This window comes from Ovis aries, chromosome 3 (genome assembly GCF_016772045.2).
Source record: "Ovis aries strain OAR_USU_Benz2616 breed Rambouillet chromosome 3, ARS-UI_Ramb_v3.0, whole genome shotgun sequence".
Taxonomy (NCBI): domain Eukaryota; kingdom Metazoa; phylum Chordata; class Mammalia; order Artiodactyla; family Bovidae; genus Ovis; species Ovis aries.
In genome coordinates this window covers 217,888,057-217,901,151 of record NC_056056.1, presented here as the reverse complement: position 1 = coordinate 217,901,151, position 13,095 = coordinate 217,888,057, and the positions used below count along the sequence as shown (strand labels likewise).

General features: G+C 41.9%; 1 protein-coding gene across 2 annotated transcripts in view; it reads left to right on the top strand.

The window, feature by feature from the left end:
- The first annotated feature begins 1,431 nt into the window (after positions 1-1,431).
- Positions 1,432-13,095, top strand: part of SLC25A17 (solute carrier family 25 member 17) — a 41,113-nt gene continuing 29,449 nt past the window's right edge. The window contains exon 1 of one of the 2 annotated variants that reach the window (XM_060411566.1): positions 1,432-1,734. In XM_060411566.1, the coding sequence (XP_060267549.1) occupies positions 1,543-1,734 (192 nt within the window). In that variant the 5' untranslated portion in view covers positions 1,432-1,542. 2 annotated transcript variants of the gene reach the window in all.

Below are 13,095 nucleotides of genomic sequence, written 5' to 3'. Positions count from 1 at the left end.
TCTCTAATATTCTTGTAGAGATGTCTAGTCTTTCCCATTTTATTGTTTTCCTCTAGTTCTTTGCATCGATCACTGAGGAAGGCTTTCTTATGTCTCCTTGCTATTCTTTGGAACTCTGCATTCAAATGGGAATATCTTTGCTTTTCTCCTCTGCCTTTAGGTTCTCTTCTTTTCTTAGCTATTTGTAAGGCTTCGTGAGACAACCATTTTGCCTTTTTGCATTTCTTTTTCTTGGGGATGTTCTTGATCACTGCCTCCTATACAAAGTCACGAACCTCCGTCCATAGTTTTTCAGGCACTCTCTCTATCAGATCTAATCCCTTGAGTCTATTTGTCACTTCCACTGTATAATCGTAAGGGATTTTATTTAGGTCATACCTGAATGGTCTAGTGGTTTTCTCTGTTTTCTTCAATTTCAGTCTGAATTTGGCAATAAGGAGTTCATGATCTGAGCCACAGTCAGCTCCTGGTCTTGTTTTTGCTGACTGCATAGAGCTGTTCCATCTTTGGCTGCAAAGAATATAATCAATCTGATTTCGGTATTGACAGTCTGGTGATGTCCACGTGTAGAGTCTTCTCTTGTGTTGTTGGAAAAGGGTGTTTGTTATCACTTGTGCATTCTCTTGGCAAAACTGTTTGCCAAAACTGTTTGACCTGCTTCATTTTGTATTCCAAGGCCAAATTTGCTTGTTACTCCAGGTAGCTCTTTACTTCCTACTTTTGAATTCCAGTCAAAGACTATCAATCAGCAAAGGTATTATGAAAGTAAACTTGATGGTTCTGAAACTGGCAGAGATCCATGAGGATGGTACCTAAGTAACAGAAGTTTAAGTCCTGAAACCTGGTGTCACAGTATGTTGTGGGTGAGGGGGTAGAATGTGGTTTTTCTAATTTTGTGTAGTTTGTTTTCACTTAGCAATATGGAATTGTGTTTCTTCAGTATTTTCTAAAGTATGTTTAAATTTACATAAATTAACTTTTGTAATCCTAGAAGTATTAACACTGTCATTTCAAAAAGGAGGAAACCAATAGGTTAAAAATTTTTACTAGTTGCCAACTAGTTTGTTCCCACCTCCATCTGATCATTTTGATTTCCTGACGCTCAAGTTCTCTTCCCACCAGGGTTTTTCAGAGGGGAGAACATTGCCCAATCAACATGTATGTCCTCTTGACCAAAACGTGACTAAAAATACTAGCTAGAGAAAATATGAGTAAAGTCTTAGAGAAACAGGAAGATGAGTCCCCCATCTTGCTTGTCTCCAGCTAGTCTTATGAAGAGATGTGGAGGGAAAAAAAGATTTTCTGAAGTCCCCAGTGTTGGAGGTGTAAAGCACCACGGGGCAGCGGCAACGCGAGGAAACACAGTGGACCTTCCGGGCGCCGAGTTTCCGCCAGACCCAACCCTCCACGTGGTCGCCGCAGCACCAGTCTGCCCCGCCCCGCGCCAGCGCCAGGGACCAATCAGAGCCAAGGAGCGTTCCCTCCCTCTTCTCTCGCAAGCGGCCTCCGGGCCAGGAGACTCGGGCGCCCTGCGACCCGGAAATGGTTGTTCTGGAGGAGGCGGGCCTGAGGGGTGGAGCTTGTGACGCCCCTGCCCGGTACTCTGGCGCTAGTTTCGCCAGTCAATTTGGCTTCAGCTTCTGCTGGGAAACTGCAGCCGGGTTTGCAGGAACCGCACATATGTCTTCCGTGTTGTCCTACGAAAGCCTGGTCCACGCCGTGGCGGGAGCCGTGGTGAGGCGGGGTCTTCGTGCCCGGGCCACTGTGGGGTGTGGGGCTTCTCTGGGGCCAGACCAGGCTTTGGCTGGGGGATGGGGATGGCAAGGCGATCGTGTCGTGACTGGGGCGTAGAGGAATGGGGCATAAGCTAAATGTTGCTGGAAGAATTTGGTGTAAAGGCCGACACCCTCTCCGCTCCTGGCTACCGCTCTGTCCTCTTAAAGAGTACCTGGGATGTGTGTGTGGCCCGGGGGGGGGGGGGGGGGGGGGGGGGGGGGGAGGAGTGTGTGTCCCACACACCCACAAGGACGAAGATACTGTTGTTCTCTTTGCCATCTGAAATTTAAAGGGCAATCGTCCCCCTGTCCCACCCCACCGGGCGCACAAACTTTGACTGGGCCAGAGGAAAACCTAGGTGTGCAGCTGTGTCGCTTAATCACATTCTTAACTACGCAGTCTCTTCACACACTAAACTGCAGGTGAGAGGCAGAACCTAGCAGGGATACAAACCTCTGGCCAATATTGTTGGCAGGAGAAGATACCATTTTTTTTTAAGTCAAGAGCAAAGTTGCTCTCTACCACAGGTGTGGTTTACTATGAGGAATGCGCCTGGTTCTTGAGCTGCTGGATGTCTCACTTCCATTTGACACCACTTTTTTGGTTCAGTACCTTCCTCTCTGGTTCTCATCCTGGTTCTCATACTGGCTCTCTGCTTTTCTAAATCCTCTAGCTGTCAGTATGCACCTGAAATCACTGGGACTTCAGAGGCATATAACTGGCTGAATCCTCTCCTCTTTAGTTCAGTTCAGTCGCTCAGTCGTGTCTGACTCTTTGCGACCCCATGAATCGCAGCACACCAGGCCTCCTGTCCATCACCAACTCCCAGAGTGTACTCAGACTCATGTCCATCAAGTCGGTGATGCCATTTAGCCATCTCATCCTCTGTCGTCCCCTTCTCCTCCTGCCCCCAATCTCTCCCAGCACCAGAGTCTTTTCCAATGAGTCAACTCTTCACATGAGGTGGCCAAAGTATTGGAGTTTCAGCTTCAGCATCAGTCCCTCCAATGAACACCCAGGACTGATCTCCTTTAGAATGGACTGGTTGGATCACCTTGCAGTCCAAGGGACTCTCAAGCGCCGTCTCCAACACCACAGTTCAAAAGCATCAGAGCTCGTGTTCTGTGCAGACTAATGGAGGCTGAGCCCCAACTCCATCCTTGTTAGATAAGTGGCCTAAAAACTTTACTTTCCTAATCTTTAAATGGAGGCATTGACACCTACCTCACAGAGTTGTTACGTGAATTAGATGGCGCAGTAGTTGATGGGAAGTGCCTGATTTAGGAGTCCTAGTTCACTCAGACCAGAAGAGCCTTTCAGCCAGGGTAAAGGCACTGAAATGGAAGCTTGCTTGATATACCCTAGGATAGGCCTGGAGACCTTTGGAGTAGAGACACAAAGGCGGGCAAACAGGTTTCAGGAGACCAAATTGTGTGAGAATTTTAATGCTGAGTGTGAAGGGAGCTGGCTAGCTGTTAGAGCAAGTTATTTTGAGCATGCAGCAACTTGCTGACTTACATTTTAAACATGATCACTGTGGCTGCTCCGTTGACAGTAGACTGTAAGGGAACAAGGGTAAAAGCATGGAAACCATCAGCCCGCCAGGATGGTAGCAGTGGAGATAGTGAGAAAAGCTCATTCACCTGGAATATATTTCTGAGATAGAGCTACCAGGGTTTTGATGGTAGATTGGATGTGGGATGTAATAGAATAAGAGCTGGTTGACTCCCAAGTGTTTTGGCCTTGAGCGACTGGAAGGATTATATTTCCATTTACTGAGATGGTGAAGACTATAAAGGAGCAGCTTTTGGGGGAAAGATGAGAATGGTTTTGGGTTTTATTTTTATTTATTTTTACTTCTTGGCCGTGCCACTCAGCATGTGGGACCTTAGTTCCCAGACCAGGAATTGAGCCTGTACGCCCTGCATTGGAAGCTCAGAGTCTTAACTGCTGGACCACCAGGGAAATCCCTGGGTTTGGTTTTTGATAGTTAAGTTTGAAATGCCGAAGAGTAGTCATGAGACTAGATGAGTTCATCAAAGAAATGAGTTTTGTGAATGGAGGAGAAAAGTCTCAAAAGGCTTAGCCTGGAAGCATGCCAACATGAAGAGGCTGGGGAAGTGAGAGGACTAGCAGAGGAGACTAAGGAATGTCTCCATTGGGCAGGAGGTGAACTATTAATAAGAGAATATGGTGTTCTGAGAGTTGCACGCAGGAGGGTATAGACCAACTGGGTCAGATGCTGTCGATGAGTCAAGTAAGATGAGGACTGAGGATTAACCGTTGGATTTATCAATGTGTTTATCAACATGATAAATCCAGTGGTTAACTGAGAAGACTTGTTTTGGTGGATTTGTAGGGTGAATAGTTGCAGTGCATTTAAGAGAGAATGAGAATGGGAAGATGGGAAATGTTTCTTCTCCTTTCTTTTTCTTAATAAATAGCCATTCATTCAACATCTTTATTGAGTGCTTTTTATGTGCCATGCACTGATTTAGGTGCTAGAAATATAGTGGAGAACAAAAGTCTTTCTCTTTACAAAGTTTGCTTTCTAGTGGGGAAGTCAAGACAATAATTGACTAAATCAAAAAACAAATTTTAGGTAGTGTTAAGTTTTATGAGAGAAATAAAAGGGTTAGCAAACTTTTTCTTTAAGGAGGCAACCGGTAAATAATTTAGGCGTATGGTCTCTGGCAAAGCTACTCAACCCTGCCAAGATAATGTGAAACCAGTCATTGACAATAAGTAAATGGATGGAGGGCTATTCTGATGAAATCTTAGTTTACAAAACCAGTCATTGAATAGACTTGACTCTTGCGCCTAGTATTCTGAGTTCTGCTGTAGGCAGTAATTGGGGGTAGAGATGATATATCTCATTTTAACCTGCAAAAGCATTTCTATTTTTTTCTGTCTCATTTCCCATTTTTCTCGTGTTAGCACTTCTGCTTGAAATTAAGCACCTGGAATTTTCAGTGGTTTTTCTTTCTCCCGTAGGCTATGTTAGATTATCTACTAGATATACTTTTGTAAGAATAATTTCTTTTCCTCTTGCTTCCTGGAACCTGTTAGAATGAGAAATTACATTGTGTTTCGTTGCTTTATTGAATATCAGGCTGAGAGTGGTTCTCTTAACTCTTTGCAAATTTCTGCTTTAAGGATAAACTTCACAACGTGGACCTGCTTTCTTCTAATTGCTACCAAAGGGAAACCGTTTCACCACAAAATGTCACTATGTTTGATGGGAAAAATAGCATTACTTTTAATGTGTAGTACTGTGGTTTAATTGACTCATGTTTAGTTAAATGCCTTGGCCATACAAAGTTTTGAGATGATCCAGGAGAGCATAGGGGTTAGGAGCACTTGAGTGCCTGAGTGCCTGACTTGAGCAAGGCAGCCTGTATCACAAATGCTGGCAGTTTCCCTCACCAGCTTTTTGTCTTTGATATAAACTGATGTAATTACTTGTTTTTTCTCCCCAAAAGATTGTTAAGTCATTGTTTGAGATGTTGATTCACAACCTTTTTGAGAGGACATGTTTCATGTTTGCTTAGTCACTTTTTCCCAGGTTCTACACTTTCTCACCTCAAGTGTGGTGTTATGCGCATACACATAACACTTTGAAAGTTAAACAGATTAGTGATTTGGAGTGCTTTATGGAAGCTTTGGTATAATTGCAGATAATCTCAAGTATTTGAGAACCAGAATTGTGCTGTTTCAGGAGAATGCTTTATGGCTACTTGATGACTGTTGCCTGATATAATTAAATAATTCTCAAACTTTTGAGTATAACTGGATTTATAATTGCATATTTTTGGTTCTCATATTAGCTTCCAAAGGTAGACTTTATTTGAAGAAATGCACATTTGTAATTAAAAAGAGATTTTATTAGTCTAGAATTTGAAAAGTGAGATTGGTTGCAATTGTCTAGGGGGTTTAGATGTTGAAACAGACATTGGGATTGTAATGATAATAATTAATTGGTAGCTTTCAAGAGATTTCTTTTTCCCTTTTGTTTATATTAAAAAATTAATTGCATAATTTGTTTTAAAAGAATTCCATTTCATTGAATAAATGCTGATGGTTAAAGAATTCAAGTCTTATAGAAATATGAAAGTTTTCCTTTCTCCTTGCCTTTTACCTGTTATTGTTCTGTGGCTCAAAGCTCAGACATAGCCATCCTTAGAACTGTGTAAGAAAGCTTATTCAGAGCACTTTTCACCAGTTGGTATCAAAAGAGAAAATTAAGCACAACTATCTGACTCTTGGGCTTGCGAGGTAGCACTAGTGGTGAAGACCCTGCCTGCCAGTGCAGGAAGCATAAGAGAAGCAGGTTCAATCCCTGGGTTGGGAAGATCTCCTGAAGGACGGCATGGCAACCCACTCCAGTATTATTGCCTGGAGAATCCAGTGGACAGAGGAGCCTGATGGGCTACAGTCCATACGGTTGCAAAGAGTCGGACATGACTGAAGCAACAGGCACACAGGCACATCTGACTCTTACATACTTAACATTAAGTGGACTTTTTACCTTGTAGGCTCACTACCTGCCTTTTAGAAATAGAAACCAAGCAGAACTTGTTGATTTTCTGTCCAAGGCCTCTGGATATAAAGGTCAGTGGAAAAGTCCCTGTCCTCAGGAAGCTCTTCTTAGGTGTGTAGTGGTGGTGTATAGTCAAAGCTATGGTTTTTCCAGTAGTCGCATATGGATGTGAGAGTTGAACCTTAAAGAAGGCTGAGGGCCGGAGAATCAATGCTTTTGAACTGTGGTGTTGGAGAAGACTCTTGAGAGTCCCTTGGACTGCAAGGAGATCCAACCAGTCCATCCTAAAGGAAATCAGTCCTAAATATTCATTGAAAGGACTAATACTGAAGCTGAAGTGCCAATACTTTGGCCACCTGATGCAAAGAAATGACTCAGAGACAACCCTGATGCTGGGAAAGATTGAAGGCAGGAGGAGAAGGGGGCGACGGAGGATGAGATGGCTGGATGGCATCACCGACTCAATGGACGTGAGTTTGAGCAAGCTCTGTGAGTTGGTTATAGACAGGGAAGCCTGGCGTGCTGCAGTTCGTGGGGTCGCAAAGAGTCAGACATGACTGAGTGACTGAACTGAACTAAATTGTAGGATTGGGGAAGGTTGTACAGTTCAGTCGCCCAAGATATCTTATCTACCACCAAGATAAGACCTTGGTGGTACCTAGGAAGAGGTAGTGGGTTGCCTCTGTGAAGGTGATAAGCCCCCAAGGCTGACATATTACCAAGATTGTGCACAGTGGAAAGAGGTAAAGAAAATCAGCCCACCCACAAGAAAAGAGAATGTTGCTGTGTGGTCCAAAACATGAGATATCTACTATATCATGTTATTAAAAAGACTTCAGAAATCATTGGCTTTTTAATAAAATATTCTTGTCATATGAGTATTCCATGCTGCTGCTGCTGCTAAGTCGCTTCAGTTGTGTCTGATTCTGTGAGACCCCATAGACAGCAGCCCACCAGGCTCCCCGATCTCTGGGATTCTCCAGGCAAGAACACTAGAGTGGGTTGCCATTTCCTTCTCCAGTGCATGAAAGTGAAAAGTGAAAGTGAAGTCGCTCAGTTATGTCCGACTCTGTGCGACCCCATGGCAGCCCACCAGGCTCCCCTGTCCCTGGGATTCTCCAGGCAAGAATACTGGAGTGGGTTGCCATTACCTTCTCTAGTGCATGAAAGTGAAAAGTGAAAGTGAAGTCGCTCAGTTGTGTCCGACTCTGTGCGATCCCATAGACGGCAGCCCACCAGGCTCCTCCGTCCATGGGTTTTTCCAGGCAAGAGTACTGGAGTGGGTGAGTATTCCATAATTTATGAATATTTTGCATTGTTTCTGACTTTTCACTGTGGTAAATATTTAGTATAAATGTTAATGCGACCTCACGCCACTGCATTATGAAGGAACTGTGGGATTATTTGGTTACGATTTGGAGTAAGACACAACTATCCGTGTCATCTCGGGCCATTCATGTTTTCTTTTTGAACTTGAGTTTTCTGAGCTATAAAATGGAAACTTTGCCTCCTCGGTCCTCCCGAGAAGTCAGTGTGGTAACCCTTGTGGAGTACCTATCTCAATACCTGTGATAGTATGGTAAACCCATAATCATTTGTTTCTTTATCAGATGTATTCTTGAAAATGCAGCATTTGTCCGATTTTAGAAATTCACTGGAATTGAAATTTTCTCTCATCTTATGTGGTCAGCTCTGTCCATTCACTTGTGACAGATGATCTCACCTTTTGCTCTAGATAAAATAGAGGCTACTTGGGATGAGCTTTCTAACGTTCCCATTTTTTCTAATTACAGAATCAGCTACAGTTGTCCTCAGTATTTCCTCCATTGTGCTGATCTCAGGAAAGACAGATGTGGCTGGACTCTGCTACCTTTGATCTTGATCCTCCCCTCTTACATTACCCACAGTTATCTTTCGGGACTTTGCGCCATTCATTTTTCCTTCTTTCCTGTAACTTTAACCTTTTCCCAGTGTTTTTCCCTTCAGCTCTGTCCTGTAATGTAACCACACTGAGCTGGTTTAGAAACTGCCCTCTTAGGTGCTGCTTATTCTCCTTCCTTTGATGCTAAGTTTATTTAATGACTAGTCTGTTCTCACTGCCTTCCCTCCTCATCCTACTCTGATCACTGGACCTGCTCTCCCACAGGCCAACACTGACTTCCAAATGGCTTAGTCTCCTGACTGTTTTTCGTTTTTATTTAACTCACCTTTGTAGTCTTTCACACTGTTGACCCTTCTACCTTCTTAAAGGTCCTTCTGAAAGAGCAGTATTTTTAAAATGAATTTACTGAATAACAATTGCTCTTTTGGAAGGAATGTAAGTAACCATTGCTAATTTTAGGGCCCTGATTAATATTGAGCCCCACTGATAAAAAATGCTGTAAAAAGTACATATAGAGAGCAGCATTTCTTGAGTGCCAGCTGTGTGCCTAGTATGATATTGGGTCTTTCCATAAATTAATGCTTAACCTCTTACAGCAGCCCCCACAGTTTTTACTGGTCCCCAGATTACAAATGAGGAAATCGAGGCAAGGAGATTTGAAGTAATTTATGTGTGTACTCTAGCTGGCACTTGAACCTCAGTTTATTTTATTCCAAAGCCCATGCTCCTTCTGACACTCAGGTATGTTTAAGCCTTCTGTTTACCGTGTATATTTGTGTACCGGTATGAGGGTTAGCTTGATTGTTGTATCACGGGAAAGACTTATATTAACTCTGGTTAGGTGAAGAACATTTTTTAATAGGAAAGCCAAAGTGGCTTTCATCTTTGGAATTTCATTAGATCGAGATCTACCACTGACAGTGTATTTTAGTTGTTTTTCTTTTTAAAATAATCCGTCTGTCCAGTAATGCCGTGTACCGTATTAGAAAATGCTGTACACTGGTTTCAGGATGCTCCTCTGACTCAACCACCATTTCTGGAGTCCTCTGGAAATTTGCTTTGGAACTAGCATTGCGTTTGGCGGGGCGGGGGATTGTTCTTCGTCCTTTGGGAGAGAATCAACACTTTGGAAATGGTTGAATTTGGTTGGTCGGCCAACCCAGGCATCACTGTTCGTGCTGAAAGGCCATGATACTCTGCTTCTGTGTTTATGTCTGTCCCTGTCTTGGTGTTTCCAGAAGATTGTACGTGCTTAGGAAACCAAGCCTTGACCAAGCTTACGCCACTGTTTCCTTCTGACTTTGTGGTGTTAAGTACCTCATTTCAACTCCATGTGTGTTTGTTGTCAGCCAAATTAAAAGGTAGACTGGATATTTATTGACCTTTTACAGGAGAGACATAGCCCAGAAAATGAATAAACTATCAGTTTTGGACATATAACCTGAAACGTAGATATTGATACATTATTAAGGAAGCCAGATGCTGACGGTGGGATCGTTCACAATAAAGAGAACCAGAAATGCCCAAGAACTTAGGCAAAAAGTGATCTGTATGACTCTGCTTGCCATTTTTATCTCTGGCTGTGATTTGTCTCCTGTCTGCAGTATGGTATTGCCAACTGCCTGAAGATTTTGTTTTCTGTTTAGTCATTAATTAATTACTTAAAAATTCCTGTCCATAGTCTTAATAAGGAAGATAAACTCATTAACAACTAGACACAGTACAGTGCTGCTGCTGCCGCCAAGTCGCTTCAGTCGTGTCCGACTCTGTGCGACTCCATAGACGGCAGCCCACCAGGCTCCCCCGTCAGTGACTGGGATATATGGTAACTCCCCTTCATATGAATCTTCAACTTGTGAGCTTTGAGATGCAGATATGCGTCCCATCACTGTCAGGTGTGAATGAAGTTGCAGCTTGCCCTCCATCTCCTGTTGCTGACGATCCTTCAGCTCTGCATCTCCCCCCCGCCCTCCCCTAGTCAGTAACCCTTCCTGCCTGTTCTCTCGGTGCCAGACCCTGTATGCCAGCAGTCCAGCTGTACTGCTGTACTTTTCAAGGCCCTGTACTACAAGATTAAAAGTGTTTTCTTTATTTTTTGTTTTTCTGTATATTTGTGTGACCAGTATTATAAACCTATTATAGTACAGTACTATAGAGCCGATTGTGTTAGTTGGGTGCCTAGGCTAACTTTGTTGAACTTATGAACAAATTAGACTTAAGAACTCACTCTCGGAACAGAACTCATTCGTATGTAGTGGATTTACTGTAGTAGAATTTTGTACACAGGATATATAATACTGCTTGAACTCAAGTGAGAGCGTACTTAATTTTTCATCATCTGAAATTCAGTGTGCCCAAGATTGAACTAGTAATTTCTTAAAACTATATCATTTTCATTTTCTATTTTTCTATTTCTTGTCAGTTATTTTCCTCTTTTCATTTACCTATTACTGTCAATGGTATCTTCATTTCTCTGCCTCTCCCATCTCTCTTTCGATCCACATCCAATAAATGAGCAGATACTATTGATTCTTTTATAGTTCTCCTGGCAGGCATTCCTTCTCTATTTTCCTAGCCACCACTCAAAGTGATTCAAGGCCTTATTATTTTAAATCAGATGTATGATACTTTGCTAAAGCAGTGTTTGTATTTGTGCTCTGGTCTTTCTGTTTGAAACTCTTGAGGCTGTGTGGATGGCCCCTTATAATGCCTCTGGTGTGTCTTTTAATCAGATACTTGTGTACAAAGAGCCTAACTTCAGATTCTGGGTTTTTTCCTCCCTGATTTTATCATTGTCCTCATTTTCATATTCAGGATAAAGTGGTAGTTATTTTATGTTTGTTCTGATTTACTTTTGCTTGGTATTTGTTATTGTACAAAATTTTATAAATTTTTTGGAGCAGGGGGATTAAGTTAAGAATAAATTTCTAGTTCACTTGTTAAATATCCAAGGAACAGAGGTGATAGATGCTAAGGGGTAATAGATTCAAAATGTGAATGTATATGTTTGGGAATTAAACACATTATTGAATGATCTGTGGGTTAAAGAAGAAATCAAATGGAAATAAAAAAGCATTTAAAACTAAGTGATAGGGAATTTCTGGTGGTCCAGTGGTTAAAACTCTGTGCTTTCACTGCAGAGGAAATAGGTTCAATCCCTGGTTGAGGAACTGAGATCCCACAAGCTGTGAGGTGCAACCACACACACACACAAAAAAAAACTGACTAGAATTGCTTAGTGCAGACTTCACATTTAAAAAAAACAACGGATAGCACAGATGGTGCATACTAAAACTTGTAGCTGTGCTAAAAACAAGTCATTGAAAAAAATCCCTAAGTAAGTGGGAAGAAATCCTCTGAATAAGTGGGTTGGAAAACATTATTGTTAAGGTGGCAGTACTTCCTAAGAGCATCTACCAGATTTGGCATACTCCATATCAAAATTCCAATTTGCTTTTTTGCAGAAATTGACAAGATGATCCTAAAGTTTATATGAAAGCTCAAGGGATCCAGAGTATCCAAAATAATCTTGGGGAAGAAAAATTTAGAGGACTCTTAGAATCCTGATTTCAAACTTAGTACAGAGCTACAGTAATCAAGAGACTGATATTGGCATAAGGATAGACAGGCAGATCAACAGAGCAGCACTGAGAATCCAAAAAAATAAACCTCCAAATTTGTTTTTAGTTGACTTTCGGCAAGGACACCAAGGAACGTCAATGGGGAAAGAACAGTCTCTCCAATAAGTTGTGCAGGGACAGTGGGACATCCACAGGCAACACAATGAAGCTGGACCCCTGCTTCACACCACACAAAAATTAACACAAAATGATCCTCAGACCTAAATGTATCAACTCAAACTACAGAACTGTTAGATGAAGACATTGACATAAATCTTCATGACCTTGGATTAGGCAGTGGTTTCTTAGATATAACACCAAAAGCACAAGTAATAAATATATACACTGGATTTGATCTGAATTAAGACTGTGCTTCAAATACTATTAAGAAAGAAAAAACAACAGAATGGAGAACATATTTGCAAGTCTGATTTGCAATATCTGATAAAGTGTCTAGCCTCCAGAATATGTAAAGAATGTTAGCAGCTCATTAATAGAAATGCAAATAGCCTAATTAAAAAATGCACAAATGGGACTTCCCTGGTGGTCCAGTGGTTAAGACTACGCCTTGCAATGCAGGGGACACGGGTTTGATCCCTGGTCTGGGAAGATCCCACAAACTGAGGAGCAGCTAAGCCCGTGTGCCTAGAGTCCTTGCTCTGCAACAAGAGAAGCAACCCCAATGAGAAGCCCAGACTCATCACTAGAGAAAGGCTATATGCAGCAACAAAGACCCACCACAGTTGAAAAGTAAAAATTAATAACTTCAAAAAAATGCACAAAGGATTTGAATAGACATTTCTCCTGTGAAGATATACAAGTAGCCAATAAATAATGTGAAATGCAAGTTATCAAAGAGATGCAAATCAAAACCACAATGAGATACTATTTCACACCCACTAGGATAGCTACAGTTAAAAGCACAGATAATGACAAGTGTTGCAAGGGTATGGAGAAACTTGAAACCTCATGCTTTGTTGTTGGGAATATAAAATTGTGTTGTCACTGTGGAAAACTCTTAGTTCCTCAAAATGTCAAACATAATTACCATATGACCCAGCAGTTCCACTACTAGAGAATTGAAGACACATCCATGTAAAACTTTGTATACAGATGTTCGTAGCGGCATTATTCATAAAGCCAAAAAGTGGAAATAACCCAAATTACCAACTGATGAAAGGATTTCATCAGCAGAAGGTGATTTATCCATATAATAGGATATTTTGCAACCACAATAGAGAATGAAGTTCTGATTCTGTAACATGGAGGAACCTCGA